A 25,773-nucleotide genomic window follows, 5' to 3' on the forward strand; every position below is an offset into this window, starting at 1 on the left:
AGGGCTGGGGAGGGAGGGGGCTACAAGGGGGATCCTGGGAGCTGGAGCTGCCAGAAACAGCGGGTCAAAGGCTCTGGGTGGACGGAGCATTGGCCGCCTCGCCTAGGCCTCCAGCTGCCCAGGGCAGAAGTCATAGGGCTGCCAGCAAGATAGCAGCATCCAGACTGGAGAAATAACCGTTTTCCCTGCCCTGGCTGGACTAGGCTATGGGATCCTGGGAGTGGGAGTTTGTTGTGGGCCCGGAGCGGAGCTCCCAGGATTCCATAGCCTTGAGCCACGCAGCGAAAGCCCTTCCCAGCCAGGGCCGCTCTACACTTTCCTATCTCTACGCCGCTCAACGTTCCCTCCCCGGATGTGATTGACAGTTCGGAGGCCACGCCCACTCCCTCCCTCCCTCCCTGTCGGCGGCCTGTTGTTTACGCCGGAAGAGCGCGGCGCAGTGCCTTGTGGGTAGCATAGTTGGACGTCAGGAGGGCGCCGCGGCAAGGAGCGCCCCGATTGGAGCGCCGAGGACTCGCTTTCCCGTGAAGCCCCGCGCGCGAGCGGCCTAGAGGCCTGGCTGAAGGGACTGAGGGGAAAGCCAGCCAGCGAGCGAGCGAGCGGGGATCCGAAGGCCCTTCGCCTGCCTCCTCGTCCCCCTTCGGCCATGGGCTCCCTGCTCAGCCGCCGCATCGCCGGCGTCGAGGACATCGACATCCAGGCCAACTCGGCCTACCGCTACCCGCCCAAGTCCGGTAAGCGAAGGGCGGCGGAGGCGGAGGCCAAGGGCCCTCAAGGCCGCCTCAGACATGAAGAGAGGGCCCTTTTGGGCTCCCTCCCGGGACAAAGGGCCCCGGCTGAGCAAAGGGACCTTCGGGGAGATAGATGTGTCAGGACACATAGCACTCTCTAGGTCTGGCTTGTATATACTATACTGTATATACAGTGTATAGCATTGTATGTGTGTTGTGTGTGTTTTATATATGTATACATAGCATTATATATGTGTGTCTATTATATGTAGACATATAGTATCCTATATAGTATCATATGTATGTTTTATGGGTGTGTGTATATATATAATGGTATTTCATCTGTGTGTCTATTATGCCTATATATGTATCATTACATATAACACTATATATATATATGTGTGTGTGTGTGTGTGTTATATATATCTATATCTCTCTCTAGTCTGTGTGAAATAGCGAGGGATGGAGCTGCTGCCCTTGCCTGCCTCCCCCAAAAGCCCTGGCAGCCCCTGGTTCTGTGGCCAGGGCTAGAGGCTTCTCCAGCAGCGTCTGGGGCCTTGGCGCCTTCAGAGGCTGAGGGCCTGGAAGAGAGAGAGAGAGAGGGACCTATCTAGTGGGGGCCCTGGGCTGGGAGGAGGGGGGCTCCTTTGCATCTTGCTGGGTCTTGCTGCCTTTAAGGGTTCCTTCTTCCCTGTTGAAGATGCTTATGGACCTCAATGGCTTCCCGGTGCGTTCTGACCTGAGGGTTGTTGGCATGGCCCAGGACTTCAGTGTTTTCAAACAGCGCTTTATGCCCAGGATGGTTCATCATGCCTTCAGCTGCTGCTTCTGCTGCTGATTTTCCCGCTCTGCAGCGTCTCTCGTCTCCCTTGACTTGATATCAACCATCCTGGGCATAAAATGTTGTTTGACAACACTGAAATTCAGCCTCAAGGGAAAGCTACCAAGATTCACAGTAATGAAGGGTGCATCTGCAAGGCAGAAATGATGGGGTTTGCCCTGGCTCCACCTGACAAGATCCTGGGGCTTGGGGTTTGGTGAGGCTCCAGCCCTCTTTGGCGCAGACCTTGGGAAGCTACACATCCCAGGCCAGGCTGAACTGTTTCCGCAATGTAGGTGCATCTGACCTTATCGCTGCATTGTTTGAAGATGTATCTAAGTTGTAGACAGGGCTTTTCCTCCTTTGCTGCAGGGAACTACTTTGCCAGCCATTTCTTCATGGGGGGCGAGAAGTTTGACACACCGCATCCGGAGGGGTACCTTTTTGGGGAGAACATGGACTTGAACTTCCTTGGAAACCGTCCCGTCCAGGTCAGCGCTCAAGGCTTCCAGCTGGAAACGCAGCTCCAATGGGCCCCAGAGTGAAGCCATCTGTGTGTGTGTCTTTGTGTGTCTTTGTGTGTGTGTGTGGGAAACACATGCTGATTCTCGGACCACAATTCCTTTGAACTGTGTTCTCTGGTTTCTCAGGTGGTACATTTGTTCCAGTTTATAGAAACTTTGGGTGTTTATATAGGTTTCTGAATACTGAAATGTTGCATTTCAGTTTTGAATGTACTGGTAACAGCCCCTCCTGCCCTCCCACCCAAAGGGGCCAAAGCTACCTCCCCAAAACCACCCCAATGGAAGATGAAGCGAATCTGGTTGGCACCAGAGGGAGAAAGACCAACTGACCTGATCCACTCTGCATCCCCACTCCTCCCATAGTCTTCCTTCTCCCTGTTTGTTGTGACCTTTGAATCAGTCAAAAGGCTCTTGGTCTTCCCTTCCAGTTTCCCTACGTCACCCCAGCGCCTCATGAGCCGGTGAAGACGCTGCGCAGCTTGGTCAACATCCGCAAGGACTCCCTTCGCCTGGTCAGGTACTACTTTGGCTGCAAAACATCAGAGAGTTTCAGGCTTGCTGAGGCACTTGAGGGCTGTTGTCAGGCTTCTCCTTCCGCCAGCCAGCAATACTCTACTCATTTAGGCAGGCCTTTGGCTAGTAAGCACTTGCTATAGAAGGATTGTTTCAGTGGGTGTGTGCATGAGTTAAATTGCCTTCCAAGATGATGTTTGCCTTAATCTGTAAGACGTGTTTTATTGATGTGTTATTTGTCTGAACAGGATTTGAGGATCAGTGTTGTTCCAAGTGGCTCTGAATACCTGTAATAGAGAAATAGCTTATACATAGTTTAAAGAGAGAAGAGTCTTCTAATTTCTTCATAGTGGATTATTTTTTTTAGCTGATTGTGAAGGTTTCACTTGAGTCCGTCTTTTCCGCATAGGTACAAGGAAGATGCCGACAGCCCCACTGAGGAGAATGGGAAGCAGAAGGCTCTGTACAGCCTGGAGTTCACCTTTGATGCTGACGCCCGGGTCGCCATCACCATCTACTGCCAAGCAACCGAAGAGTTCATTAGTGGGATGGCTGTGTAAGTGAAGGAAGTCATAACAGTGAAATGGATGGAGAGCACCAGTTGCTTTTTTTGTTTTTTTGGAGCATGGTTATGACTTCCCCAGTTAGGTTCTAGGAATAGAGCCCTTCTAGGTCACAGGTGAGTAAATTGGGCAGGTCTGGGGGGAAAACTCTCCTTCCCTTCGCAGGACCCACATTGGCTCCACAATCCCCCTCAAATGAAAGTGGCTGGTTTTGTGCAAAAGTAGGTGTGCCTTGCTTTGAAGGAGAATCTTATTTCTTAAGTGCAAAAGGAGATGGAGTTGTGGGATATTTGGGGGGCTTCAAGGTCTGCAGAGTTGGGCAACGGGGTCATCTGTGAAGTACCTATTGGCCCCCCTCTTCTGAATCCACCAGCAGGGCTGGGCAAAGAGGCACCTTATGACCACACACAGCAGCACTGAGGGTTGCAGCTTTTTGGCCTGGGGAGATGTCTTCCTCTGATTCTTTGCAGATGCTATTTTCTCCTCCTAATGCAGAGGAAGCGCAGTGCTCCAGATGAGGGCTGGTGGGGGTCCATGGGAGGTTGTTCACATTGTCTTGAGTAATGGTAGTTTTCCTTGGCTCTTAACTAGTGTAACACTTAGAGAACTGAATCTCTGTGGTGAATGCTTCTTGATTATGGAGATTGTGTCCTTTCCTTCTCTCCCCTCCCACAGTTACAGCACCAAGAACCCCTGTCTGCAGTCAGAGACAGTTCACTACAAGCGTGGAGTGAGCCAGCAGTTCTCCCTGCCATCTTTCAAGATTGATTTCTCCGACTGGAAGGATGACGAGGTAGCTCACTCTCCCCACCCGGCATTCAGATTTGAATCTTCTGCTGCTTTCTCCTTTGGCCTTGATTTCCCCCCATCTGATCATTATCTGATCAACAACATTGCCCCCCCCCCCTCCTTTCAGCAAAGGGTTAGGATCTCTTTTATGCTTTGAAAGATATGCTCTACCTGAGGGACAGGGAGCTTGGTATGAGTGACTGACTCACCCTTTCCTTCCAGCTGAACTTCGACCTGGACCGGGGCGTTTTCCCTGTGGTCATCCAGGCAGTGGTGGATGAAGGGGATGGTAAGCAGCTGGCTTCCTCTGTTCTGTCCCTTGCTCTGTGCAGGCAGGGCCCAATCAACCAGATATCTGTGTGTTTGGCTCACTTCTATGAAGCTAGAGAAAGTCAGGACTTTGTCTTTATCACCAGTCCCTCCAGGCTGGGCTGGTCCTCCTGTTAGGCAGAGAGAGGCCATTACTTCCAGCCATTGAGTGCCAGGAGCAAGGACAACACCACTCATGCTGCTATGGGAAGATCCCTGGTGCTCTCCTCAGTTATCTAGATGTCAGGAAGCCCTGCCTTAGAAGCTGCACTCCCCTCATTGCAACTATGCAGCCCAAGATGACTTGTCATGCTGCAGAGGATGCAGGGAGTCCCCCTGCCATAAACAGCTCTGGGCAATTCAGGATCTCTCCAGCTCTCCCCATAGCTACCTCAGCAGTATTGCCATTCCCCTGGGGGCTCCAATCTCATTGCTGATAGAGCATCTGACTGTTTGCTTGGACAGAGTGGAAGTGTCAGTGGCGCACTCTGGATGAGCCATGCTGCTGGGCATCTGTCTGTGCCTTGTCTCCATAGGCCCACTGCCTTAGTGACCTATTGGGTTTTTCAGGTTGCCTTTGCACCCCCCGCCCCCGACTCCACATTGAGTGTGAGTGTAGAACAGAGTGGATTGGAGCTCCCTTCTCTCCGCTTGCTTCTCACAAACCTTATGCTTTCCTCCTAGTGGTTGTGGAAGTGACTGGCCATGCTCACATCCTCCTAGCTGCCTTTGAGAAGGTAAGAGACAGGATTTTCAGCCTCTTGTGCCTCAGATCTTGCGCTCAAGGTGAATTTTACAAAATGTGGCATATCTGTTCAGCCTCAACTGCAAAAGGCTCAAGGAGTTTCCTTTGTGAGCAACTCAATCTGGACTGGTTGGGAGTATTGCTGTGTTTCTTTGTGGAAGAGCTATTTGAGCCCTATCTTGCCTTTTATTTCCCATTTTACCAGCATGTCGATGGAAGTTTCTCTGTGAAGCCGCTGAAACAGAAGCAGATCGTAAGTCCTGGTTCCTTCCGTAATCATGCGAGGCTTGGCAGAAGTCTTGGGTGCCTTTTCCAGAGAAGCTGTCACTAATCTCACTTATCCTGCTGTGTTCCAGGTGGACCGGGTCAGTTACCTGCTTCAGGAAATCTATGGCATTGAGAATAAGAACAACCAGGAGACAAAGGTGAGAAAGAGGAGAGGCAGCTGTGTCGCATGAAAGCAAGACATGAAATGGGATGATGGGTGGGTGAGTGAGGAGACCCTCTCTTTAAAGGGAATGGAGAAGAAATGAGGAGTGAGTGCTGGCTGGGATGGAAGGGAAAAAGGAACAACCTGGATTTTTAAAGTATGATTATTATTATTTTTTAAAAAGAGAAAAAGTAAAGAGAAAGAAAAGGCAAAGGTTAAAAAAAGAAGAATACATGGGGTATGAATGTGGGCTAGGCATTAATATAAGGGGATGAGACTTCCCAGAACACATTTTTAAAAAAACTGGACATCCATAAAATCTACATTCATGCCTAGCTAAAGCAATCTTCTGTCCATTGAACAGTGGTGAATACCTATCTTTGCAAACTTGGATTGTTAAGTCTTTTTGCAACAATAAAAGCATGCAGAATCCAACCACATTGGCCCTCCATTTAAAATATCATATGCATGTTAAAGAATGGAAGTGGGGGCTGCTCCATGCCTGCCCAGTATGGAACTGGTTCCAAAGGCAGAGTTGTTGGCCAGCAAAGAACTCTGCCTCTCTTGCAGCCCTGTGATGACGAGAACAGCGACAACAGCAACGAGTGTGTGGTGTGCCTCTCAGACCTGCGGGACACCCTCATCCTGCCCTGCAGGCACCTCTGCCTCTGCAACTCCTGTGCGGACACTCTACGCTACCAGGCCAACAACTGCCCCATCTGTCGCTTGCGTGAGTACCCCACCACCATTGAAGAGGGACCGAGGGCTGGCTGACCAACAGTGTCTGCTCACACCCCAAACCCATTCTACCTTCAGTATTTGCAGCAGCCACGTTTCTACCTGGAACTCACCCATTTCAGTTGTGTCTGGCACAAGCTAAAGCCCCCAGATTCACCCGTTGGTAATGAATGTGGCCATCCCAGAGCTCTTGGATAACAGGGAAAAGACACCGTTTCTGTAGCAATAGGTTCCACCTCTTGTCAAAGGAATGTGAGTTCTAAGCACATTGGAAAGACAGTTTTGGGGGGAAGTTCACCCTCTCCTTTAAGGAGCTCTCTTCTCCGTTGCAATTTTCCAAGGAAAGATCTGGGTTCAAAGGGCTAAGGGGGACCTCGCTCTCTTTTGCAGCCTTCCGAGCCCTTCTGCAGATCCGAGCAGTGAGGAAGAAACCGGGGGCCCTCTCCCCTCTGTCCTTCAGCCCTGTCCTGGCACAGACCCTGGACCATGATGAGCATTCGGTAAGGGGGTACAGGGGCCTTCAGCAGCCAGAAGCCTCTTTGCTGTCCTCCCCAACACAGCCAGGCCAGGCTGCTGCTCCTTCATCTTGACCTATCAGGGATTTCTCTCCTCCCTTCCTCCTGACCCAGCACAGTTTGGGCTCTTGAGGGGCTGGGATGCCAAGGTAGTCAGCATTCCCATTGGTTCTCCTTGTTCATCTCACAATTAGTGATTTCATCATCTCAGCCTTGACCACTTCACAATTGTCAGGTGTGTCCAATTATCCACTCTGCAATTCTTGTCCTTGGCACTCTGGACCTGTTAATTGTATTACCATTCACACCTGTGTGGTTCTCCATTGGCTTCTGCTGAGTCACTCTCACTCTCACATACATGTTTTATTTCTCTTACTTACCCATGTTGCTTTTTTCCTTAACAATGCTTAGTTTGGTTTTCTATCATATTAACAATTTCTGTGGCCCAGCCATGGATGGAGGTGGGAAAGAGGCCTACCTAGGTCTCAGAATATTCCCCAGGGTCATTGGGGGAAAGTGCTAGGATGAATTCCAGTAAAGCATCTGATAGTGCTAAAGTGTTCTTGATCCACTGTGCTCTCTCCACAGTGCTCCGACAACATTCCTCCGGGCTACGAGCCCATTTCGCTCTTGGAAGCCCTGAATGGGCTGCGCTCCATCTCGCCCTCCATCCCTTCAGCCCCCCTCTATGACGAGATCACCTACACAGGGGTGCTGGATGGGCTTCCCCTCTCTGGCAGGCCCCTTGTGGGGCTGGACCGAGCCGTCGAGAACAGCCATCAGAAGAGCAAGCGTAGCAAGTCTCCCGACAGGTCAGTCCCCATCCACCTCTCGCCAGTTCAGCTCCCAGTTGCCTGGTTTTTCAGGGTCACAGAGGCTTGGGGCTTTCTGCCTCTCACCCTGGGTGGTTCCTTCACAGGTGCCTCTCACAGTCCTTTTCACATGGTTTCTCTTTCCCTCTCTTCCTGTATGCCTTCTTAGCACCCTCCGCTCTCCCTCTTCACCAATCCATGAGGAGGATGAGGAGAAGCTCTCGGAAGACTCAGACCTGCAGCCTCCCCTTGCCGGGACGGAGCTAGTTTTGCGCGAGGGCAGCTCCCCGGAGGTGAGTGGCCTCCCTCTGCCTTTTCTGTCTTTTCCCCCATGGTCCCACTCGCTTTGCCTCTCCTGTAGGCTGGAGCTGTCTCTGCCCAGCCGGTGCTTTTAAAGTGGTGCCAGTTTTGTGCCTTGCTCTGTGCTCCTTGCTGATTTGCAGTGGCCCTGAGTTTATGGTGGGCATTTTTACAAAGCCAATTTAAATGTGATTTAAACATCTCTTGTAGCTGCTGCGCATGCAGTTCTGTGTAAGAAAGGGAGGCATAAAGAAGGAACGGAGCAGAGCACAGCTTTCTCAGCCCTGCCTGTTTCCTTCATGGGGTCAGGGACAAACCTGGCTTCAAGGTTTCAAGCCTTGACCCATCCACCCTGAAGGTTGTTCTCCAACCTTTTGGAAGCCACCTTGCTGAGGGAGGAGCAGCAGAGGTGGGGGAGGTGAAAGCCCCTCTGCCCTCTGGCCCAAAATCCACTTAGGACAAACGTTGTGAGGAACAGACCCTGAAGCCCTTCTCCATTTTGTTTTCCAGAGCCTGACTGTGGAGGACTCAGAGGAGATTCCCTCACTGCAGCAAGGTGAGCTCTGCCTGGGGCAGGAGACCTCCCTGGCTGCCATCCTGGCTCTTGGGGTGTTGAGGATGGGGGTGGTTGCTTAAGGAATGAAAGACGTGCAAAAAAGCCATGCCAGTGTCCAGAGAGGGCTGGCCCTCCACAGTCCTAGCATGGGACTGGAGTGGTCAGAGGTGGGAGGTAGACAGAGGAGAAAGGGATGCCTCAGAGTCAGACTTTGTGGGGGTCCTAGCCCATGGGGATGAGCCCGGCAGGGAGGAGTCTGGTGGCCATGGGGAAGCTCCAGCACAACCAAAGGTGTTGAGATTTGCCTTGCCATTTCTTAGGTAGCCAGCCCCCCTCCGTGGAGGACATAGTCCAAGAAAGCAGCAGTGCCTCCGAGGCCAGGAGCCTCCCCAGGCTGGAGAGTGAGCTGCCTACCGACGTCTACCTGCCCGGTAAGAACAGACAGGAGGCGGCGTCTCTGAAGTGGGCTGGCTCTGGGTGAATGGGGGCTGCCCTGGGAGGAGGGTCGGTTGCTGATCCCATTTACCTGAGCTTCATGTCTTGCTTTCCTTGTTCCTCTTTCTGCTGTAACTCCTTTTCCTGTTGTTCAGTGGATGCTTCTGTGTGATAGCTCACACACAGCTCTCATCCAGTAGACCTCCCCCATGGGTTGGGACTGTAAGCCCCACAGACTCTCCACCTTCCTGTGGCCATCAGGGGTCCCTTGCAGAGCCAGACAGGCACCCATAGGCAGCTGGCATGTCTTCATTTAGCCAGACAGTGTGCCTGTCTGTGGGCAGACTGTTGCTGGACCTTAAACAGCAACTGACTCACTCTACCTCTCTCTGAGAGCACAAGGGAGGCCTTGAAAGATAAACCTGTGGGGCAGAGAATAGGCTGGGTGGGTGGGTGGGTGGGAGGCTCCTGTGCTTTGTAGCCCCAGGCTTTCCCCAGTGTCCTTGGTTTGGTAGACCAAAATGGGTGGCTGTCTGTCCATATGTATGTATGTATGTGGGAGAGGGTGCCCGTCTCTTCTAAATGCTGTTACTCTAACGTCTCCTTCCTCTTTCTCTGCCCTGCCTGGGCAGCCCTTGGTCCGGACTCCTGCTCTGTTGGCATAGAGGAGTAAGCGGGTAGGTCTTCCCTTCCCTTCCCTTTCTCTGGGCAGGCACCTTTCTTGAGGGTGGGCAGAGGAAGGCAGCCAGGATTTGAGGTTGGGGAGGAGAGAGGGGGAATGAGAGTGGGGTACTTTTTGGTTTGGCTGACCAGACTCAACCCCTTCCTGTCTCTCTTGGCTCCTGACCCACACCTTGAGCTTGGTTGGATGCACAGTTTCCCCTTCGAGTTTTGATGTGCAGCACAGCTGCCCCACTTGACATTGGCATAGGAGGTGGAGGGAGGCCCTGGCAGCCGCTGTTGCCTTGGTGCACCCCAACCAGTGCCTGTGGGGTGTCTTGGCTTTGTGATCTCTGCAGCCCTGCCTTCCTCATCCCCTTCCCAGGGTCTCTGGTGATTTAGGGAGCAGAAGGGTCAAGTGGTGGGGGACACCAGGACTGCTGAGCCAGCGTTTCCCTTCTCCCTCTTCCTCCTCCTCCTCCAGGGTCTTCCGACTTTTCTGGCACTCTCCCGAGCCATGGGACCAGCCATCCTGGGCAGCCATTCCTCTTCAGCCAGCCCCATCTTTGTGGCGAAAGCGCACAGAGTAGCTCCTGAGTGGCCAGCTCAGGGGTCAACGCCACCATCTAGGGGACCCGATGCCAAACTCCTGGGCCTCCTGCCTGTCTGCTCTGCCAGATGAATGGCCTGCCTGCAGGACGCTGCTCCTTCCTCCCTGTCCCCCAATGAAGGATTATTCTTACCAGATACTTAATCATAACTTGGTGCAAGAGGGACCTTCTTTCCTGCCCCCCCGCCCCAATTGCTGGGCTCAGCCTCACATGCCCATGCTCTCTGTTTCTCATGGACTTGGTGTCTTTGTACAGGTTTGCATGCTCCAAGTGCATTCCTCCTCACACCCTGGAACAGCAGTGAGGATGGTGTAGTGGAAAGGCCTCTCCCTCTCATTTGCCCTGCAGCTGGTGTGCTCCCTCCCCTTGTAAATATATCTCCTGCTGAGGGCTCAGACTTTTCCCATGCCTGCCCTGCGGCCCCATGTGCCTGCTTCCTGCCTGATGCCCCTGCTCTTGTTCAGTGCCCAACCCTCCAGGCAGCTCCTTCCATCCACCTCCTGCCCTTTTCCTAGGGATTGGGGCACAGGTGAAGAGCATCCCTGAAAAACCCAGGCTTACCTGCCAGGAAGGGGTGGGCTGATGAGGGTGGAGCACCTGGGCAGATGGGTCCATTCAAGTTCCACTCTTTTGGCCAACTGACCACCGGGAGACCACCCCTGCCTGTGCCTCTAAGGCTGGAAGGTCCCCACCAGCCATCCCACCCCCTTTGCCCAAGCTCCCTCTCTCTGCCGTGACCCACAGTTGTATTCCAATCATACAGCCCAGGCGTGGAAATGGGCAGCATCTTCCGTGCCTCTTCTGTGCCAGAGCTGCTCCCCTCCAACCTGGTGATGTCTGATTCAACTGGTGCCCTTCTGGGGGTGTAGGATGAGGGGGGCAGCATAAGGCAGGCTGGGGGGACAGCAGCCCCTGGGCAAAGAGCCCAGCCTGCAAGCAGACCCTCTTGCCAAAGGCTGCCCTGCCCTGCGTGGCATGGGTCCCTGCCAGGCTGCCTCGTGCCTTGTTTCCCACACTTCTCCAAAGGCAGAGCAACCCACCCCCATCACAAAGCCTTTTCCTTCTGAACACATTGCTGGAAGATGGGGCTGAGTTTGGGTTTGACTGCCAGCTGTGTCCTTATACTCCCTTGTTCCCCACCCCGCATGGTGCCAGGTTTTTCTTCCCCCACCCAAAGGGCAGGGCTGACCCTCAAGCCCCTTTGCCAGGGATGATCCTGTTCTTTTTGTTAAAGCCCCAGCCTGTGGTGCAGCCTCGGATTTCCATTGACTTTGAGGGAAAACAACAGAGGGCAGGAAGGCACCCTCTTCCAACCAGGCAGCCTCCAGTTGTATTGGACTGCAATGCCCATGATCCCCCAGCTGGGGGTTATGGGTTTTCCACCCAAACACATCTGGATGGCACCAGTCCTTGGGAGGCCGCTGCTTACACTGTGTAACATGGCCGCTAAGTTGTCCCCAGCCCCAGTGTTGCCTCGGGCACAGAACTTTTGGGGGCGGGCGGGCACCCTTCTCTACGCTTCCTGCCTTCTCTGTGGGGATAATAACTGACCTACTGTACCAGGTTGTTGCAAGGAATGTTTTGGTGATGTTTGTAAAGTGAACATTCAAGATGTGCTACATAAATACCAAGTATTGTTATGTGCTGGTGTCTGTCCCTCTGTTAGCGGTGCAACGAAACCTGCCTTACCTCTCTCTTCCACCTCCTTTGCATCGTGCTGGGCCTATGAAAACCTCAGCAGGTAGCCTTTTTCTTTTAATGCTGTTTCTAAATGCTGTACTGATAATGTTTGTTACTGTAATGCTAGAAATTTGGGGGCTGAAGGAGAATTCCATTTGGAGGGGACAGAATTCTTTTTTGGGAGGCCAGTGCCCTCTTCCCCCTGCTCCATCTCTAGTGGTGGCCTTCTGGGGGCTATCGTGTGGTGAAAGGGCATATGGGGAGGTGGGCAAAGCTGGGGAGGAACATGCATCCCTTCCCTTTCCTGTCCAAGAAAAACCAACAAGTAACAATGCCAGTTCCCTGAGAATGGGCAGCCACTCCTGCCCAGGCAGGCAGGCAGGCTTGGACGCCTTTCCTCTATTTCTCAAAGGGATAAAATCGTTACAGAGAACAATGCAAACAGCCGTTGGTCCTCTTTGGCACAGGCCGGCCCTCTTGTCCAGAGCTTGCAGGTCCAAACTTGCCTGGCATTGTGGGGAGAGTGTCTTCTTGGCAGAAGGCAGCAGAATGCCTTGCCCCACCTGGCAGGTTCAGGGCAGGACAGGGATCTGGCCCTTGCAGTCCATTTGGCCTCAGCAGATGCTGTGTGTACACGCAAAGACAAGGAATCCTCTGCTCACACTCCTAGGCATAGTTTTTGCCCACTGCTGGTGCCAGTTGGGCTGCTAATCAGAGGCCATTTTAGCTGAATTGTACAAATTCTCTCTCTCGTGTGTGGTGGGCAGAGCGAGGCATGCAATGATCTCAGGTGGAGTGTCTTGGCAAACTCCCAGTGTGGAAAGCTGACTTTCTAGGGTCTCAGCTGCCCAGGTCAAAAACCCTCACCACATCTGGACGCTCTTCAATGAAATCAGCAGCAGCAACGCCCCTTTCTCAGGTGTGGTAGGGCTTGCAAGAGACCTACAGAACAGCAGAGAAACCCAAACAGTGTGCCCAGAGCAAATTTGCCTGTATTTATTAACAATTTTTGCCAAAATCCAGATTTGGAAAGAGGGATGGAAGGATAGATGATAGAGGGAGAAGAATGGAAACCATATACGCGGCCTTGAGCATACGCGCTCAAGCCGCGGGGCGCGTGCAGGGCGGAAGGGTCAGCGCGTCCCATTCAATTGAATGGGCGCATGCGCCCATTGTGCCCCGCGCGCGCCCGTGCCACCGCGCACAAGCCCCATTGTTTCCAATGGGGCTCGAGCATAGGCGGAATTCGCCTTACGCGGAGGGATCCGGAACGGATGCCCCGCGTAAGGCGAGGACGGACTGCGTGTGTTTCTGGGGGCGGATGGAGCCAGAGGACAGGAAAGTGTGGGGAGGGTCCCTTGTGCCCAGGACATGCCTGGCTACCAGACTCCTTGGGCTTCTGCCTTGTGCTGCCTTGCTTCCACATTCTTCCTCCTTGGACAGATTAGATTCTGGTCTTTAGAAGTCTATGCCACCCTCATCCTGCCATTAAAGCTGCGAGTCTCAGTCTACTGAAAATAATTTGCCTTCTGATTTGGGGACAGAGGCCTGGAATGTTGCCAGGCCACTGAAGTTGGGACCCCTGGTGTGAATGCAACTGGGGGGCAGATCTGGTGTCGGCCTCCCCTTCTCCAGGCAGCAACAGCCAGTGCCTCTTACCCCAGGCTCCATCCCCTCTTCTGTCTTTTGGGGAGCTCAGCTCTCCCACGGCTGTATCCCAGCCAGGAAGACCTCAGAAAAGCAGGTGCCCACCTCAAAAGCCCACCCGGGCCCCGGCTCTGCTGCCCTCTCCTCCTCCTCCCCCTCCCCCTCTTCTTCCCCCCACGTCTCAGAGCACAGAGTCAACTCCTTGACCAGACCTGGAGCAGGACAGGAGCCCCCATTTTCACTCAGGGCTGTCTGGCTGTGGTTAAGGCCTCCGTCCTCCCCTGCGGCCAAGGAGTCCAGGGCAGCGGTCAGCTCCAAGTCCTCAAAGTTGCTCTCTGCGCCAGTGAAGGTGCCACCCAGCACTGAGGCCCAGCTGAGGTCTCCGGCCAGAGCAGAGGCTGTCTCTCTTTCCAGAGGGGCCACGGGCAAAAGGGGCCCAGTCCAAGCACTGGCCGAGGGCTGCTTAGACCTCCCCAGGCGGCGTTGGATCCTGGGCAGCCTGGGCATTGTATCCGGCTGGAGGGACCCTCGTCCGGGCACAGGCTGCGTGGAGTGAGCGCAAGGCAAAGGAAGGGCTGGCATCCGCCTGCGCTGGAAGACCCCATCAACAAAGAGGTCTGCGTAAAGGGGATTGATCTGCCAGAAGCCCCCTTTGCCCGGTTCATCCTTCCTCCGAGGCACCTTCTGGAAGCACTTGTTGAGGGAGAGGTTGTGGCGGATGGAGTTCTGCAGGAGAGGAAGGAGGAAGAAGAAAAGGAGGGTGAGAAGATTGCCAAATGATAGGAGGAATGAAAAAAGGAAAATGAAGGAAGGAAAAGAAAGGACAGAAAGAAGAGAGGTGAAAAGTGAGGAAGGAAGGAGAGAGAAAGAACAGGGCAGCAACAACATGAGGGCAGGCCTGTCCATCTGGATTGCGTTGTGGCTCATTCCTGACCCCAAATGGGGCAGAAGGGAAGCCCCCTGACAGCCAGAGGGGGGTCCCTTGGGGCAAGAACCCACTGGGAGATCAGTGCAGACCCCCACTCACTCACCCCCGTCCCTCACCTGCCAGCTGGGGTCTGCATGGCGATAGTAGCAGAAGTTCTCTGTGATCCAAGCGTAAATGGCAGAGAGGGTGAGCTTGGCCTCCTTGTTGGCCCGCATGGCCATGCAAATGAGGGTGGCGTAGGAGTAGGGTGGCTTCACCTGGCTGTTGGTCCTGTAGTCGATGGGGGACTGGGTGGACAAGAGAGGCGGCAGGGAGCTGGTGCTGGAGGAGACGGGCTTGCCCATCCTGGGGGGCATCCCCATGCAGGCCACGTCCCCCTCAGGTGGGCTGGATGGGGCCTCAGAGGCGTGTTGCAGGAGCCTTTGGGGGACCCTCTCCCCAGAGACAGCGATGGGCTTCTCTGGGTTGGCAGTGAGGATGGAGAACTCTTGCAGCCACTGGAGGTTGGTGAGGCTGTCGTCCACTTGGCTCCTCCAAGGCTCTGGCTGCCGCCGCCACCATCGCTGCCCTTTCAGCCAGACTGCAGGCGAATTGTGGAGAGACATCCTTCCAGCCTTGGATCTCCCTCTTGCCCCAGTAAAGCAAAGCAAAGAGGAGGAAGGGCCTTGGTTAATAATGGCTCAGGGCTCTGTCGTCCACCGTGAGCTTCTTCTGCAAAGCCAGACAGACAAAAGGCGGCAGGAGCCTTGGCCTCCTCCCCACAGCCCCCCACGGCCAGCTTGGGTTACACTGGCTCTGCCAGCCAGGCCTCCTGCCTTCCTGGGGGCTGAGGAAGCGGCTCCCTGGGGACCCACAGCAACGATGATCCTCTTTTGGAGGGTATCCAGGTGGTCGCCACCAAGGTTAACAGCTACACTCCTTATGGGAGAGGAGCGACCTGAGCCCGCCTGGGGGGAACCCATGGCCTCTGGCAGAAAAGCCAGCAGCTCCCAGAGAACCTGGAGAGGGCATTTAACTGCTCTACATTCCTTGTGCACATGGAAGATGATGGCACAGAACTTAAACTCCCACGGATTCTTAAACAAAGGCAGTATCACCCTTCTTGTTATTTGGGTGCCACCTGCAGACATTGGGATTGCTTGACTGGTTGCCCATCTAAGAGCAGCCTCTGGAGGGGGCTTTGCTGAAGCTGAAAAGATGAAATAAATTGGGGGTGGATGGCTAGGATGTCCTCTCATATGCCCAACCCAAAGCAAAAGGTCTCTGGCTGGAAAAGGTGCTTCCAACCAGCCAACAAATGAAGAATGGGGAAGAGCATATGGAAGGTGGTGGTGCTGGTCAGAAAGAGGGCTTGCCTGACTCTGCCTACCAAGCCAGACTTTAGCCTGGCACTCCTGCATGCCCAGACATTCCCTGGCAAGGGCTGTAAAGCACCCAACTGCTGAAAGAAACCCCACGCCAACGGTGAACGTTGTTCCCTCTGCACCATTTACCTTCCTGTCCTTTCTGACGGCCTCTTCTTGGGTCTCGCCAAGAGCAGCAGAGGAAGGTCCCCGTCCGTCCGTCCTCACCTTTAGGCTCTCAGAGGAGGCGGGCAGCAGGTGGCAGAGCATAGCCACCCACACTGTACACCGCCATTGAGGCTGCCCCATGGCCTCTCATTGGCTGCCCTGGGCCACCTTTCGGCACGGCTGCCAGCTGCCTCCTCACAGGGGAGGGAGGGGGGTGCCATTAGAAAGAGAAACACCATGGGCACCACCTGGGAGGCACAGCAGGGCTGCTCTCTCAGCGGCCTCAGGTTGCTAGAAAGTGAAGCCCCCCTCCCATGGCCCACCATGCGGCCTCCAGGTTCAAGCAGCTGCTGGCATGCCAGATTCTGAAGGCACCTCAAGGGCCATCCATCCAGCTCCCTTCAGCCATGCAGCTAAAGCAGTCACAAAAGATGCCCATCCAAGCTCTGTGTGAAGACCTGGGGTGATGGAGAGTCCATCTCCCTCCAAGGCAGTCAAATAGGTCTGACAGTCAAGAAGTTCTTCCTAATATTTAGGCAGAATCTCTTGTCTTAGGATTTGACTCCTAAGAGCCCTAGTCTCAGGAGTGGCAGAAAACAAGATTTAAAGATGGATACATCCTGGCCCCTCTCCGTCTTCTCCAGGGTAAATGGACTCCCTCGGTCATTCCCAAAACCTTTGACCATCTTGAGTCACCGCCTCATTTTAGTTTCTTCTAGTCTTTCCCACCCAAAACTTCCATAAGCTGTTGAATGCTGGCAATGAGCCTGGCATTTCCCTCTTGTGGATCCCAAGATAAAGAAGGGCATGACTCCTGGGGTCTTTCTCCAGAAAGGGGGAGGAAGGTCTAGTTGTGGGTCTGGGGGTGCTCTCAGACCAACAGAGCCTTTTCCCCTTCTGCTCTCGCAGGTGATGGGAACCATCTATCTGTCCCTCTGCACTCAGAAGAATGGCAATTCCTTTGTCAACACAGCCAAGTTCCAACTTCTTTACATTCTCAAAGTCTTGAACATGATGCCTGCAGAGAAACTGGCAGAAGCTGTGACTGCCACACAGAAGCCCAAAGTGGCAGAAGCAGCATCGGTGATGAGTCTGGCCTGCCCCATGGGGATGGTGGGGGATGGCAGTGTGAGGGAGACCCCCAGTTCTTGAGCCAGCGTCCAGGGCAGGTGTGAAGGAGGCAGAGGAGAGGCTGACCCAGAACAGCTGGACATTAAGAGGGAGCTATGCTTTCTTGGAGGCGCTGGGTCAAAAGGGGCTTTCTTGCCCCTCAGCTTGGACTGTCTGCCCACGGGAGGCTCCTCTTTGTATCTTGTGGCACCAGAATCTGCTGCCTGGATATCTAGGATTCCCAAGTGCCCATAGTCACATGGACTGGCCTTGGCCTTGGCCTCCCGGGGGCTTGATCTAGGTTCTTACACAACCAGCCCATCTGGGCTTAAAAGAGATGAGGGGGGTTGATCTCTAGCATCCTTATGGCAGGATTTATTTTTAACAAGATGACAGTTCAAACTCCAGAAGGGAGTTGCTCTGCTGCAAGGCTGGGCCGTTTTGTTGCACACGCCAAAGAGTTGTGGGCTTTCTCTTTCCATGGGGGCTTTTTGCCTCCCCCCCCCCATGGCTTCAGAGGTGGGCATGCTCCAGAGCAAGGTGCCAAACCAAACACTTGCAGAGTGGGGCTTAAGAACGAGGCAGAATTCCAAACAAAACAAACTTTTTAATCAAAGACATTTAAAGTGACTGGCTGACGGTTGTTCGTCAATAAATAAGGGTAGATACAGCAGGCGCATGGCTGACACCAAGGGTCTTCCCGGGAGAGATGGCTGCCCCCTTCCCTCCTGAAGCCACTGTCCTCTTCTCGGAGTCGTGTGTCCGGGTGCAACAGGCAAGAAAACAAGAGCAACGAGAAGGAAACGGATTGAACAAAACCATCAAAAGAAGACCGGAAGACACACAGTATTGGCTTGGGACGTCCCCAAGCAAAAGGAAAATGCGATTTAATAAAACACAAGCAAGCAGGAAGAGCACACCTGGCAAAGGACTGCTATTGCCATAGCCTTCTGTTATCTCAAGCCCAGAGGCCAGAATCCTTCAGAGCCCACTTTTACTTGAGGTAAGCATGCCCTCAGAGCACTGGCTGAGTCCATCCAGGATGAGTGTCTGGGGCAAGCAAAGAGTGCAGGAGGCAGTGAGCATCCCACAAGCCAGCCTCCTGAGTCCAGCAAATTGCTGTCCCTCGCCTCTCAGCACCACCGAGGTGCAAAGTGGGCTGGCCAGAGACACGATGGGGAGGCCTGGCACAGGGTCAGTGGTCCACCTTGCTGCAGGTGCTGCTGGGGGCCAACATCTACCCCCTTTGCTGGCCGCCCTCCTTTTAAGGACACCAAGAGCCCTTTTTCCTAAGCCATACAAAGGTAGGAATCACCACCCCTTTGCTCCCAGCATCACACAACAAAGCAAGGCTTCTGCTCCAGTATGAGAAGGGAGAGCATCTTTAAACAGGGAAAGGTGGAAGTCTCAGAGATGGGGAATGAGGTGGCCCAGTATCAGGGCAAGGAGGCCAACTCCTTCCCCCGGACAGTGGTCATGGGGCAGAAGGAGATATTTGCCTCCTTACCTAGACATAGCCAGCTTCCTGCCACGATAAAATCTCAGAATGTTACGGTTTGCCTGCTTCTAACGGGATACAAGCCTGACACCTCTTCAAACGTCTGCCATCTGTGTGACAAGGGTAAGCGCATCCAGGGGGGTTTCTGCAGCCGGAAGGTAGAGAGAGGATTGCTCAACTTTGTCATGCAGGGCCCCATGAGCTCACAAGGCCTCGGGGCTCCCAGTGCTCCATGGGGCAATGGTGAAGGAAGAGGGGGAGCATATCTGGCATCCTCTTGATGTCCCTGACAGGGGCTGCCTCTGACCTCTCTGATCAGAAGAAGGCAAATGAGCAGAAGCAGGCCGCCCTTTTACTGCAGTTCTGGGAGGAAAATGAGGAGCAGCACAGTGGACTGTACAAAACACAAAGGGCAAACAAAGGAAGAGAGGGTTCACTTGACTCCTCATGGTCACCCAGGCAAAGGAAACTCCTGCCACGCAGAGCAGTATGCATCCCCTCTGCACTGCCTAGACAGGAGGTGGACGGCTACAACTCAGGACACGGGGATGGCAGGAAAACAAGCAGGACTTCCCAATGGAAGACATAGCCAGGCTGAGGTGGGGTGAACCTCTGAGCTTCCACAGGATAACCAGAAACACCATTCAGAGACTCCCAGGCCGCCACAGCACTTCTCCCTCTGCAGTTCTAGTCAGAAGAGAGGCAGGATAATCTGCACATGGTGGATAGTCATTCATTCATTCATTCACACACACATACAAACAAACTTATTTCACTGTGAAACTAGAATTTCATTCCTGTGCACCACTGGCCTGAGGTGCTTTGTTTCCAGAAGAAAAGTAGGCAAAAGGAGGCCCTTGTTACAAGAGGCGGAGGGCGGAAGATGGGGCATTGTGTGTGTGTGCGCTGAGTCCCTTGGCCTCTCAGTAACAAACACAAGAGCAGCTGAGGGAGGCCCTAGGCCAACTTCCACACAAAGGAAAAAAGAAGAGCAAGAAAGAAAAGAAGAATGAAAGGGAGGGAAGGAACTCACTGCCCGTGGCTATTCTGTTTTCCTCTTCCCACCGCCTCCCAGCCCCAAGGACTGAGTCATTCTCCAGTCACAACATACATCCTCTGGTCAAGGGCTGCTCTCCCCAAACAAGGCTGCGGAAAAGCTGGCCCTGGGACTGACAGCCGCTCACCTACAGCCCAGGAGGACGATGGCTGCTCTCATGTTCAGGGCTGAGGTGGGGCAGTCGTGGCGCAGCGGGAGGAGACGTCCTAGTCCACAGGGAGTGTCTGGATTCACAGGGCAGGTTGGCAGCATGCGGAGCCATTGCCAGTCTCATCACCCCAATGTGGTGCAGCTGCAGCGACGGTGAGAAGGACCTGCCTGCAAAGGAACCACCATTGGGACTCCAAGAGAGAAGCAACTCCAACTCCCAGCTATGACTCCTAGGTCTACCTCTGTCCTGCCACTACTGCCATCCCACCCGCTGTCTCCCAGCCCAAGCAAACCATCCTAGCAGATAGGAACGGCTTCTCCTAACTGAAGGCAACAGGGAAGAGGCTGCCTTTTAACCTGGAATAAGTGCCAGAAGAAGGGTGAAAAGAGGGAGCAAATACCTCATCCACACAGTCCCTTATGAACCTGTGTGTCTTTCTGCCTCATTAGGTTACAGCATTAAACAGGGGAGCCAGTTTTGCTCTGCAATGGTTACACACATCCAGTGTGGCATGAAAAGGAGTGATACTTTTGACAGGAGCTCAGCATGGGGTACTCAACAGCTATTACTAGTTGGTTTCAGCATGTTTCTATGACCTCATCTGCCCACTGTGCTTGGCAATGCACCTAGTGCTCAGGGCGAGGGTACAGCCAGGCTACTGCCTTACCTTGGCATCACATGGTCCGGCTGTATTCAATGCCACTCTTTGCCGAAATGCCCGACCATGGCAAGAGGCTGCAAAGGATGCTCTGCGCGTGGCGGTAGATCCGCTGGGGAATGGTGCAGGGGCTTAGATTGGCCAAGGTCGAGCCGATGTGCTGGAGATAGTCGGTGCGTTGCTGTTAAGGAGCCACAGCTAGGAAGGCTGATAGATCACAAAGAGATGGCGCAGCACCAGTGGGCAAGTGCCATCCCTCCAGGGAAGACACCTTATGTAAAAGGGAAGGGGCCATGCCACACTGAGTTCCCACCACAAAACACTCTAACCAACGCTTGCCAGATCGCTAGCAAAGGATATAAAATTGTCCACGGAGGGTGCCCGCCGTTGATGTACAGAACGTACGTGAAGCCATCTTTGAGGACGCCTCTTATGGAATAATAATAGGGAAGGTAATGGTGCTGCTTAAAGTCTCTGTTTTCATAGAAATTTATTGCTGTGTTGTTAGTGGTGAGGACATGCAGGTAGATGGCTTTGCAGTGGTCCTGGGCAGTTGTTGATATGTGCTCTTTCAAGCTTTCGAGTAAGAGTGAACCTAGCACAGAAAAGGAAGGTGATAAGAATCAGCAGAGCCTCAACACAAGCCTCCAGCTCCTATCCCACACAAATGCTGTTTTGCTGGCATTGAATCCTGCCTTGTTCTAATATCAGTGCCCTCCTCGATACAGAAGGCTGCCTCATACCAGTAGCCCCTTCCTCCTGAATTCCTAGCATGTCCTTCCTCACCCACAAAACCTGCACCACAATTTGCACCAACTATTAAAGGCGTGACTAAGGCTAACAGGTTCCCCAGCCCTGGCTGGTGGTCAAGGGGTCAAAACCTCAGTGCCTGGCACATGCCACATTCTCATCCCACAAATGTGAACTCTCCCATTTTAAAAGTGCAAAGCATATACAAATGAAAAACGAGTTCTTCTCTCACTTGCAATGCCATTTCCACAGACAATACTGTCTGTCTGACTGAAGGTAAGAAAAAATGTTTTAAGAGACTCTTACCTATGCCATGCTTTCGGAACTCCTTTACCACACCTAGGCTTAAAATATAAGCAACCTGAGTATCAACTGGAAAACCAGAAGCTAAAATGTCACCATCCTAAAGGGAAAAGCCAGCAGAAAGGCATGCGGTCAAAATGCAGCACAGGCAGAGAACCCACCTGCTGTCATGCTCAACTCCCCAACACCACCCAAGCAACTGCTGTTCAGTCCAACCTCTTTGTGTACTTTTGTCCGGCTCTTGATCTCAGCTACTATCATCCCCACAATCGTGCCTCGGTATGTGGCAGCCAGGGAAAAAAACTTCTTGTTGGAGGTGATGTCTCGGTACCATGAGTCAGGGTACCTGGGAAAGAAAAACACAGCAGGAATTGGGAAGAAAAGGGTTCCTGAATAGCTCCCACGCTCTGTTTAGCATTGGGTAAAGATCTGCAGCCCAGCGTACTGAAACAGATGTCCCAATCCTGACAGCCCCCCTGGAAACCGTCAGGAGGAAAAACAGCCACAGGGATGACAGACCCGCATTTGGTCACTGCCTCTACAGGGGCCTTTCCTGCCATTCTTGGCTTCTGGCAATCTGTAATCCAGACGATACGGACTGATTTCCAGAAGCCTTGCTTAGAAGGAAGGAATTAGGGGATGGAGCTGGCCTGGCTAGATCAGGCTAGGCAGCCACTAGCGGCTGGTGGGTCATGCTAGAGCCCAAATGGGCCTGAATGGCTGCACCTCTTTCAAATATACCAAACCAAACTGGAATTACCAACAGCATCCTCCTGAATTGGATGACGGTGATAGGAACCCCTTGGGAAGCCTCCAAAACAAGCTTGGGGGCTACATACAAGCTATACTTGCCCACTCTGGATTATATGGTGACCTTTCTCTCTATACACCCCAACACAAGGGGAGGACCTCCAAGCTGTTGGGATGAACTCGTTCATACAATCCTGAGGGAGAGTCTGTTCTTCCCCTTCCCCCTCCGCATATCCCAGCAAAGCAGAGGCAGGAGGCCAAACGGCAACTTACTCGATTGGGAACCAGTCGCCACAGAGCTGCTTGACAGTGTCTATGTCATCATGGCACAGGAGGCGAAGGTAGATCTCACTGAGTGCAGTCGGAGGCACGTCCTCCGTCATTCACACCTGCAGAGAAGACAACAAAGAGCAAGCATCAGGCAGGCTGAAGGTCGCCAAGTCTATAGCAGGCAAAGGCAGAACTGTAAACCTCAGCGTGGCAGGGAAACAGGACCTCCCCTCCCCAGCTCAGGATCCGGCAAGACTGAGTCCACCTTGGGTTGCCTTCCAGCCTGTGGGCTTCTCAGCCCAAGAGAAAGGGCTTCTGACCAATCTCAAACTGCAAGGTTCTTGATGGCTTCTTGCAACCCAGCACTCTCTGCCAAACTCTCCCCAGGGCACTCATCTGGGCACAGTTTCTCTAGTTAGTCAGTGAGGATCACCAGAAAACTGCCGAAATAAAAGAGATTTTCAGAGCACCTGGAAGAGGAGGAGGCACCTGGGCACACCCCCCAACACTGTCTGAGACGAAAGACCTGCGTTTTCACTCAGCCAAGGTGCAGAGAACAAGCTCCATGCTACAAAAACAAAGCTGTTATGCAGTATCATTGAGGCTAAAAGATAGGGTTATTCTGCTACTGCCTAAAGTGCTGTAAGCAACAGAGAAGTTTACAGTGCAGAGACAGAGAGCAGAAAGAATCCTCTCATCCATGTACAGGTATCAGTCTTCCCTGCTACAGAAAAGCTGGATTCAAAGGCCATGGCTGATGAGGAGAATCCAAACAGCGCAGAGTCTGCCCAAGGCACCAGGACCGCTTCCCCAGGGGCACAGGAAGGGACTCAGCGCTGCTCCTGATCTTGATTCATTTCCAGGAACCTCTCCGGAGATACTCCGTTGCTGGACCATCTGCTGCTGATTTATTTGACTCTGAAATCCTCAAGCAAGGAGAAGCTGCAACCCTAGCCACGCTTTCTTGTGCTGGATTCAGCGGAGTCTGCTTCCAGGGAAATGAGCACAACATAAGGCAACTTGTACTGCAACTTACCCACACCTGCCAACAAGCTTAGTGGAGGACTTACTTTCATATTAAAACCTCCAACAAGTGACTCCATGTAAGTAAAACAGGGTCCTTTCCAGGCTCCTAAATCAGCCTCCAAGAGCCAAGCTCTCTTCCTATCAACACACCCGACCCAAACACATAAAAACGTATGCTATGTGACACTAAAGGGCTTGACAGACATACAGATGCCTAAGTAGTCAAGGTCCCAAGTTCAGTCTGGAAATAAGAAGCCAGCCTTTTAATAATTTAAGGAGCGAGGACAATCAAGCCCCGGGATAGAATACCATCAGGTACAGCAAACCTATTGACACGTTAGTATCGCCCCATCAAAACTTAATGGCTTTGGGCAAGGAGGAGAACACAGACAGAAGCAGCATGAACGCAATACTGCTGGGGAAGGCCCACAGCCTCCAGTTGTGTGTGGTTCCTGACCGGACTCCAAGGTCCTGGACTCTGGCCACTCGCCCTCCTGCTGCTGTCCATTCCTTCCGCTCAAGACAGGAGTCACTGCCACTTTGGCCAAACAAATGAGCAACCCTGTTTATCCTTCGCCCCTTTGCCATGGCCTTGCTAACAGTGTTGTCACCCGGGCTTCCTATATTTCTTTCCAATGGCATGAAGCAATAGACTGAGCCCTGTCTGCCAGGATCCAATTCCTCTGTTAACGGAGGTGGCCAGAAAGATTCTAATATTAGACTATAGTGGTCAAAAAGAGGATGCAGGAGAGGACTTTAAGGTGTGGGCACTATCTCCAGGCGTGGATCTGGTGCCCTGACCACCAGCCAGCACAAAAGTGACAGCTCTCCTTGGGTTTTGGAGCTGAAGCCAACTGCAACTTCTGTGGCCTTTGATGGAGTTCTGGGAAGGTGCTGCAGACCAGGCTCCTTGAGAAGAAGGTGCCTCACTCCATCCAGGAGACCTATTCTCACAATCCTTGGGAGATGCCTCACCATTCACTGTGTGGAAGGTGCCCTTGGCACTGACTGCTTTGGTCTCCGCACTAAAAAGCTTCTCATGCTCCTGATCCTTGGAAGCAGCACCGATGGGGAGTGTAATCCCACACTTTTCAAAGGAAGAAAGCAGCCATGATGAATGTAGGAGGCAAGCAACACTTTGTGTGAGGACAAGGGCCTGCGTTCTTCTTCCCCAGCAACAGAGACTGAAGTCAGGGGGGTTTCCCAGGTACGGCTCTGGGGGACTAAGCCAGCACTTTGGCCTCTGGCAGGGCAGAGCGCCATGCTGATGGGAGTGCCACCAGGCTTTGCTAGTACCAAACCACTAGGGATGACTGCAAGGAGGCTCCAGAGAGGGCAAGGCAGGGAGGATCCCAGAATTGGGATCCCTCTTCTTCTGCCCTTCAGGAGCCGCACCGTGGCAGCCCTCCTCCCTCCCGGGGGCAGATGCCCCCCTGCTGCCTCCCATCCCAGAGGGAGGAGTGTCTTCCTCTGTCGGACAGCCCTTGCTCTCATGTTGAGGCGGAACCTCTTTTCCTGGAGCTTGCGTCCATTGCTCCGTTGGGCCCTATTTCTCTGGAGCAGCAAAAACCAGTGTGGCTTCTAGGGACATTGCTTTGTCCCTGGGGTCCTCAGCCCTCTTCTCCAGCCCCCTCCCTCCCCATCATCTTTCTTAACCGCCCAGCGCTCACATCCTTCCGTGGCAATAACAGGGCATGCAAGGGCTTGTAGGGTCCTGGCTTTTGTGCTCAGAGCAGGACGGAGTGCCACTCTTGCTTCCCTTGCTCTGCAGACTAGGCTTCTCACTGACGCAGCCGAGAATCGCCTTGGCCTTTTTAGCTGCAGCATCGCCCTCTTGGCTCAGGTTCAACTTGGGGTCTGCTGGGGCTCTCTTTCTACTTGGGTTGTCTATGCATTTGAGGATCTTCTGCTTTGGCACGGCCTTAACTCTTCGTCTGGCTCAAAGCCTATGGCATTCTGGGAGTTGGAGTATGTTGTGGGGCCTTCCTTCCTTAAGCTCCGCTCCGCTCTGGGACCACAACAAACTCCAACTCCCAGAATGCCATAGCCTTTGAGCCAGACGAACAGTTAAAGCGTTGCCAACCCGGTTTCTCTCTCCAGTCTGGATGGTCTCACCTGAGGGCAAGAAGGGGCGGCGGCGGCCCCAGCGCCAGGCCGGACTCCTGGCACCGAGGAGGCCCCGCCGGACCCCGGCAACGGAAGGCGAAGCCCGCGGAGAAGGGAGCGAGCGAGGGAGAGATCGGGGCCAAAGGCGCCTGAGGCGGACCTGAGAGAGAGCAGGCCTGGCTGGCGCTGGGAGCCACTGCCAGGGACGCACCGCGCAACAAGGCGCCTCCCCATTGGCTGCGCGGAGGGTCACGTGAGCCGCGCGGGCGCCATCTTG

The 25,773-nt window shown here is 53.5% G+C and overlaps 3 protein-coding genes across 7 annotated transcripts; 1 reads left to right on the plus strand and 2 right to left on the minus strand.

Annotated features, from left to right (window-relative positions):
- Positions 1-463: 463 nt before the first annotated feature.
- On the plus strand, positions 464-11,691 carry MGRN1 (mahogunin ring finger 1). 3 transcript variants are annotated; one of them, XM_042438223.1, is made up of 17 exons: positions 464-734; positions 1,924-2,042; positions 2,504-2,592; positions 2,998-3,144; positions 3,827-3,944; positions 4,163-4,229; positions 4,934-4,986; positions 5,200-5,247; positions 5,351-5,419; positions 5,995-6,154; positions 6,553-6,662; positions 7,266-7,489; positions 7,659-7,782; positions 8,300-8,345; positions 8,666-8,776; positions 9,413-9,457; positions 9,925-11,691. In XM_042438223.1, exons 1-16 carry the CDS (start codon positions 647-649, stop codon positions 9,451-9,453), a joined length of 1,614 nt encoding a protein of 537 aa, XP_042294157.1. In that variant the 5' UTR covers positions 464-646; the 3' UTR covers positions 9,454-9,457; positions 9,925-11,691. The 3 variants fall into 3 exon arrangements, with proteins under 3 accessions (XP_042294157.1, XP_042294156.1, XP_042294158.1); XM_042438224.1 differs by having other exon boundaries at positions 465-734; positions 9,446-9,457; XM_042438222.1 differs by lacking the exon at positions 9,413-9,457.
- Positions 11,692-13,426: 1,735 nt separating this feature from the next.
- Positions 13,427-15,985, minus strand: LOC121914417 (forkhead box protein J1-B-like). The gene is made up of 3 exons (XM_042437814.1): positions 15,800-15,985; positions 14,423-14,933; positions 13,427-14,104 (listed from the first exon to the last, which is right to left on the minus strand). The coding sequence occupies exons 2-3, from the start codon at positions 14,909-14,911 to the stop codon at positions 13,427-13,429; spliced, it is 1,167 nt and encodes a 388-aa protein (XP_042293748.1). The 5' UTR covers positions 14,912-14,933; positions 15,800-15,985.
- Positions 15,986-17,514: 1,529 nt separating this feature from the next.
- Positions 17,515-25,729, minus strand: NAA60 (N-alpha-acetyltransferase 60, NatF catalytic subunit). Of its 3 annotated transcripts, XR_006100552.1 has the most exons (8): positions 25,506-25,729; positions 22,368-22,483; positions 21,561-21,690; positions 21,348-21,444; positions 20,652-20,886; positions 20,301-20,464; positions 19,610-19,800; positions 17,515-17,671 (listed from the first exon to the last, which is right to left on the minus strand). XR_006100552.1 is itself a non-coding variant. In XM_042438234.1 (7 exons), exons 2-6 carry the CDS (start codon positions 22,475-22,477, stop codon positions 20,308-20,310), a joined length of 729 nt encoding a protein of 242 aa, XP_042294168.1. In that variant the 5' UTR covers positions 22,478-22,483; positions 25,506-25,729; the 3' UTR covers positions 17,515-19,800; positions 20,301-20,307. The 3 variants fall into 3 exon arrangements, 2 of the variants coding, with proteins under 2 accessions (XP_042294168.1, XP_042294169.1); XM_042438234.1 differs by having other exon boundaries at positions 17,515-19,800; XM_042438235.1 differs by lacking the exon at positions 25,506-25,729 and adding an exon at positions 22,630-24,908 and having other exon boundaries at positions 17,515-19,800.
- Between the last annotated feature and the right edge of the window lie 44 nt (positions 25,730-25,773).

This window comes from Sceloporus undulatus, chromosome 8, assembly GCF_019175285.1.
Source record: "Sceloporus undulatus isolate JIND9_A2432 ecotype Alabama chromosome 8, SceUnd_v1.1, whole genome shotgun sequence".
In the NCBI taxonomy this organism is placed as follows: domain Eukaryota; kingdom Metazoa; phylum Chordata; class Lepidosauria; order Squamata; family Phrynosomatidae; genus Sceloporus; species Sceloporus undulatus.